The 6,000-nt window shown below is 39.6% G+C and overlaps 1 protein-coding gene across 1 annotated transcript in view; it reads left to right on the forward strand.

Annotated features, from left to right (window-relative positions):
- The window catches only part of LOC112572677, a 37,777-nt gene extending 33,004 nt beyond the window's left edge, over positions 1–4,773 (forward strand). Inside the window, exons 10-13 of the mRNA XM_025252477.1 lie at positions 277–384; positions 2,874–2,970; positions 3,649–3,686; positions 4,541–4,773. Of these exons, the coding sequence (XP_025108262.1) occupies positions 277–384; positions 2,874–2,970; positions 3,649–3,686; positions 4,541–4,677 (380 nt within the window). The 3' untranslated portion in view covers positions 4,678–4,773. The remainder of the gene's footprint in view (positions 1–276; positions 385–2,873; positions 2,971–3,648; positions 3,687–4,540) is intronic.
- The last annotated feature ends 1,227 nt before the right edge of the window (positions 4,774–6,000 follow it).

Consider the following 6,000-nt stretch of genomic DNA (forward strand, 5'->3'; position numbering starts at 1 on the left):
AACCTTCATAACTATTATCGTGCATCATTATATGATTTTAAGTTAATTTTCTTGCATTCGCTTAAATCAGAGCGAAACAACAAGAAGACTAAATAATGTATAAATAAAACTCGTTTGCATAAAATATTGAAAGATTCGTTTCTGTTGATTATTAAAAAAACTGTTTGAATGTAAACCAGATTGTCTTGAGTGTGGTAATTCTTTGTTCTTTTGTCACCCATATTTTTCATATTGTTTAATACACATAAGTGTTTCTTGCCTTTCTGATAATGATAGATTGCCTGCCAGGATTTTTTGGCTATGAATGCGAAGGAATCTGCGAGAAACCAGTTTGCGACAATGCGAGATTTTGCAGCCGTATAGATGGGTCATGCCCTAAGACGGGTAAGAACTTACGTAACACGTCAATTTGATTGGCTGTCACCGTGTGATTGTACCATGTCGTGTACTATTATCAGTATAAATGAAATTGTTTCCATGCCACTGTAGAGCCTGGATTTTGTAAATTACGTAATAAATAAGGAGTATGGGAAATGTAATCAAACTACACAACTGTCAGCTTAATCAGCCTGCCAGGCAAAATCAAGCTTCATAATGGCATTGAACACACTGCCCAAGAAATGCTAGCTGAAGACTAGCAAACAAACTTCAGAGCATCTAGAGGTTCATTTGAGCATTCTAACGGTAGTATTGTGAAAGACATCTACAGCACCAGAGGGATCTCTACCACAACCTCACCTTCACAAAGGCGCTTGATAATGTCCGAGAAGTTGCGCCATGTGAAGTCAAAAATCGTCTAAGAGGGGCTTGGTCAAGTTATGGAAGGGCTGGAAGAATTTAAATAGTGCAGTTTTATGACGACAAAGGGAACTGTCGTGAACTCCGGGTAATGAGCATGCGAAGATGGTCAGAGGTCGCGATTGCCGCTGCCTCGGACTGATTACACTCTCGACATCTCTATCAAATCACGCCGACATTTACGTGCGTACACTTACACGAAATTTCTAATTACTCTTTAATTAACTCGTGAGTCCCCAGTACCTCTAACCCTAATAAACAACACAAGGCAATTTATTTTAATGAGAAAAGTTATTAATCATCGAGAGTATTTTCAAACAATTACACAATGAAGCAATCCCAACTATGGTTGTTTTTTCTAGGAGTCCCTTTATTTTACCATCCCTAGTTCAGATAACGTGCTGTGTTTTAGGTGTACCGCGGACTTCTATAATTAACGGGTGTAATCAGACCGTTGCTCTGTCCTTCTGTGAGAGATCCCCTGCAGCGACGACTACGGTCTCGCACTCCAGCCTGACTCTGCGTCATGTCCGTTGTGACGTAAGCGGTCCGCGATCATAGTCCTACTGATTGCAGGGGATATAAACGGTGGTGAGACTTCTTGGACCTTTGTCCACCCGACGGTCCAGTGCCGCCAAAGGCCGACTACTCTGTCCTCGACATAACTCACCGCTAACACATCCCCACAGTTACCAGTTTCACCTTCTGACAGTCTGCTTACCAGCGCGTCCGCCTGTCACCTAGAGAGAGTAGAAGTGCGACACGAACACTATTGCCCTAAACTAGTTATCACCTTACAGGAACCTTCTTTCACATATGTGAGGATGTGGTCAACCGTTACTCCTGTCACCTGCACTGTTCCTTATGAACATCGTGCGAGAAGCCCACCATGACCACCACATTTTATTTTCATCGGTTAGGCTAATATGTATGTAAACCACGCTTTTCAAAGAACATAAATCTGATGACGGCGAACTACAAGACCAGCAGACGACAGCGGGCGATGGTTAACAATTCTCTCTGTTGCCTGCGCTGTTCAACACCCCCCAGGAAAACATCATGTTAGAAAGTGTTTACAACGACCGCTGCGTAAACCCGTGAGAAGCCATCATGAAACTTTCTCTTTAGCAGAAGACATTGACCTAATCAGCAGACAGCAACAGCGAATCACGAGATCTCACAAAGAGCGCAAATGCAAAGAGATGGAGGCAAGAGCTAAGTCGCGGTTAACATCAACGGGTACGGCAAAGACGGACCTACAGTAACAAATGTCATGAATAAATAGCGAGGTCAGCAGATTAAAGTCTTGTAAGCTTCCTTTTCCAATTAAAGTAGCTGCGCGGCAAAAATTCGCATCAGGATCGCAACAGGATTTGACACAAAAACAGCATCAGGTTGATCCCAAAATACAAGTTGCACAAACCCTTCGTAGTAGAGGCGGCTTTGGGGGTGGCGACTTGGGCAACCGCGCCTGAGGGTTGCCCTACGATAGGAGATTCTTCTGTCGTCGTCGACTCATCTCACAAAAATTTCGGGCCTCACAGATGAAATCGCCAAGGGCTTCGTATACTGCTAATGCTGCCTCTGTTCGCAATCTCCATTCTGCTTGTTGACTTCAAAAGACAAATCTAGGCATTGGACATCAAGGGCTTCGGAAAATCTCTCCGTAATCTCCAACATGGAACACAAGATAAATGAGTTTGAACGGACTGCAGTCGTCACTTATGCGGGGTGCCAGGAACCCCTTCTTGCAACAGTGAAATGATAAACGACCAAAGTGAGAATCCCAATTGAAAATGTTAGCTCGTGATATTGGCTGATTTACCCCGAAAGCCTAAAACTAAGCTCAGAAGAATATTTGGTGAAAACGTTAAGGTTTACACAATCTAAGCTTATTAGACACGTTTTCGATCTCGTTGACCGTCTTTAAAAAAACAGGTGATAGCAGAAAACTTATCCGTTATTAAAATATTTTCATAAAAAGTCAAATTTGATTGAAGCATGAAAAAAACTTACAAGAAAGTATAGTCTTCCTGTTCATTCAATACTTTAATGTGATAATTATTTGTTTCTAGATGAAGTTAAAGAGACCAGTGACTGTTCTCCGTTGATCCTTGTAGCGGGTTATGTCGTTGGCTTTCTCATCATCTCACTCTTCATCTTTGCTGCAAAGTAAGTGTTATTTTACCATAATGTGCCGTGATATGCGCAAGTCACATATAAAATAGTCGAATCTCGTATCAAATGCCCGAGACACGAATGTAAAGCAGCGAGCGTTGTCCCGTTTTATCAGACATGTACGATGACTTGTTATGATTGAAAATAACGATACGTTAAATTCTAACTGCTAACATCACTGAATGTCACAGCCAACGAAAAGCCTTTAAGCATATATTATGAATGACATTTTAGCGTATGTTTGCTGCTAAAGATGGCACTGACACAGCTGGCACTGACACAGCTGGCACTGACACTGTCGCACCACATGACACACTGAAGTGAAACGGCAGCAACACTTAGGAGGATGGCGATTTCGCAACGAAGCATGAACGATTATCGTAGTGTACGGAAAAAAAAACCAATTTCCTGTGAGAAAAGTACAGTCCACATTCAAATACTTATTCACAAATTCAAACTGTCAAGCTTGGTATTAATCCTTAAATACTCCTAAAACATTTTTGATATTCAAATGTTATTCACCTGTAGTGGGAATATTGGAATTTTTCCAAAGTGGGTTCGACTTTGCTCGCTGTGCTCAGTTATTCAGAGTTAAAATTAAATACAAGAAAGCATATAATGGAAACGTTGAAATAACTGTGCAGGGTTAACATACCTTATCTATTTTTTCAGGGTTATTCCGTACAAAAAGAAGTCTAAACCTAAAGCTGGTAAGTACTGCGGCTACGTTATTACAGATGTTATGTTTGCCCATTTGAAAGTAAACATCAATATATAAATATACAAATCCAGCGACTACTGTATGCATGTGGTGGAGCACAGCTCACTTCGTCTTGTGAGTCTAGCATGCGGGGATAGGTACCTGACTCCAAACAGCGGTGGGGATAATAGGGCATCGAGGGAGAGGACGTTGAGGCGCATCACACAAAAGTCTTGTCAGCAGTGCAAACTTACATGGCAAAAATGATGGAAAAAGTGTATTAAACTCGAGGGTTTGACTTTCAAAGGGAAACCATATAGTTTATATTTGGAATTGAAATAAATTGCTTGTACCACCAGTCCCGTTACTTTTCAGACACATGTGTGTGTGTGTGTCCTTTTTCCATTGGTGATAATTGCTTGTCAGTGTCTTCCTTTAATCGGTGCATGGGTCATCTCAGTTTTGTATCCCAATCCACATCTATGATAATATTTAGAGATAATAATGAGCAAGACTATTAACTGAACATTTATCTGTGAAGAAGAGAATCCCAATAATCAAAGTTTGACCATGCAATGAAGCGCGTTAACGAGATGCACGTGACTGTGTGCGACAAAGACCGCGTATGAGGACTTGTGTGTAGGGGCATTGAAATGTGAATGCAGCAGCTTATCACATACATTAGCATCAGGGCTTTGGTAAATTTCCTCAGGTTCAAAGTACTTTTGGTAAATCATCACTCCTTTGTTCACACGTATTCGGTATTTTGTCAAAACATTATCTGGCACTTGTGTTTTGTGAAAAGTTGTGGAGCTAACGTTTCAGATGTTTTATGTCAACATTTTGTCCTTTTCGTATAAACAGTGAAGAAGGAAGCTGAAGGTGATAAAGAAGAGGAAAAAACTGAAGGGGAAGGATCTGGATCTGGATCTGGAGGTGATAAAGTGGAATCGCAAAGTGAAAGCGGAAGTGGAACTGATGAGAAAGAATCTCAGATGTAAGGGGGATGACAAAAACGTGTTACCTCTGATGTGAGGACGTTTTGCTTTTTACAATTGATGTTGTACTTAAAAATGTTGCACATTTTTTTATGAAACATAAAATAGTGCCCGCGGGATCTGGAAACTAAATGCCGTTTCTCGAACATCTTACTCTCGCTTCATGACTACGGCCCCTGTAGGCTAGTAACATACAGAAAACAATAGGGTGCAAGGTTTCATATCGTTTGTTGTTATTCGGCTTAGTATTAACATTTCATGTTTACATGGTTAGAGTCAATTATATCAAACATTATTAAATGCTAGCATCGTTAAAGGTTATTGTTTTATATAGTTATTATTGCAACTGTGTTTCTGTTGCCTCTAGCTTATTATAACTAACACACACACAGAAAGAGCGAGGGAGAAAGAGAGGAGGGGAGGAAAATGATCCCTCTATGATTAATTTACCACAGATCTTTTATACGCGAAAAATAAACGTGTGTAACACCATGAATCATAACAATATATATCTGCCTAAGTAAAATAATCTGCCCAAGGCAAAGATAGCTCAATAATAGTCAACTTGAAGTGTTCAGTTATGTATGATGATGTTTAAAGAGGTGAAATTAAAACTGTTGATTGTCTAATTAGTTATCAATAGTTATATATTATATGCTTCAAATGATTATATATTATTGTCAAAATAATTAACTTCGGCTTTATTTCTGGTCACTGAGAGTTCCTCAGATTTTCTAAACAAAAGTGTAGATGGTGTCCAGATTTGACCATATTGTCACAAAACATTATTTCCCCATACCATAGGAACAATAGTTTGATGTTGTATGAACAACAGTTGAAAGGCAGCTATTTCTACATAATACAGTTATGACGATTTGCTTATGCAGTTGCAAGGCAGTGAAATCTAAGTTACTATAGCCTATAAAGTGTGGAAAGTGCAGGATTTAACATAATGGGAATCTTTTTTTTTACATTCTTTGTATATAACATGCGGGGGCGCAAATAACCAGGACCACACTTTTTTAGAGTGTAAACCATTCCGGTAAATTGGTAATCATTTCTAGATCGGTTTTTTTGCCCTTGTTCGTCCGCATATATTTTTTTCTTTTCTGGGAGCGAAAATGATAGCAAGTTGCAATCAAGTAACTAAAGTACGTATACCTATAACGTGGAAAGTATGCTTAGCTCGATATATTGTTTACAAAATGTTAGAAATGCTCCCAAACATATTAATTTACATCACTTAAAGTTCTGAGAGAAAGAAGAAATGCTGAGAGAAGACCCTGAAAAAGGAAATTCAGAAGCAAACACATAGACATGCACACT

The sequence above is a fragment of the Pomacea canaliculata genome, linkage group LG9 (genome assembly GCF_003073045.1).
Source record: "Pomacea canaliculata isolate SZHN2017 linkage group LG9, ASM307304v1, whole genome shotgun sequence".
NCBI classification, from domain to species: Eukaryota; Metazoa; Mollusca; class Gastropoda; order Architaenioglossa; family Ampullariidae; genus Pomacea; species Pomacea canaliculata.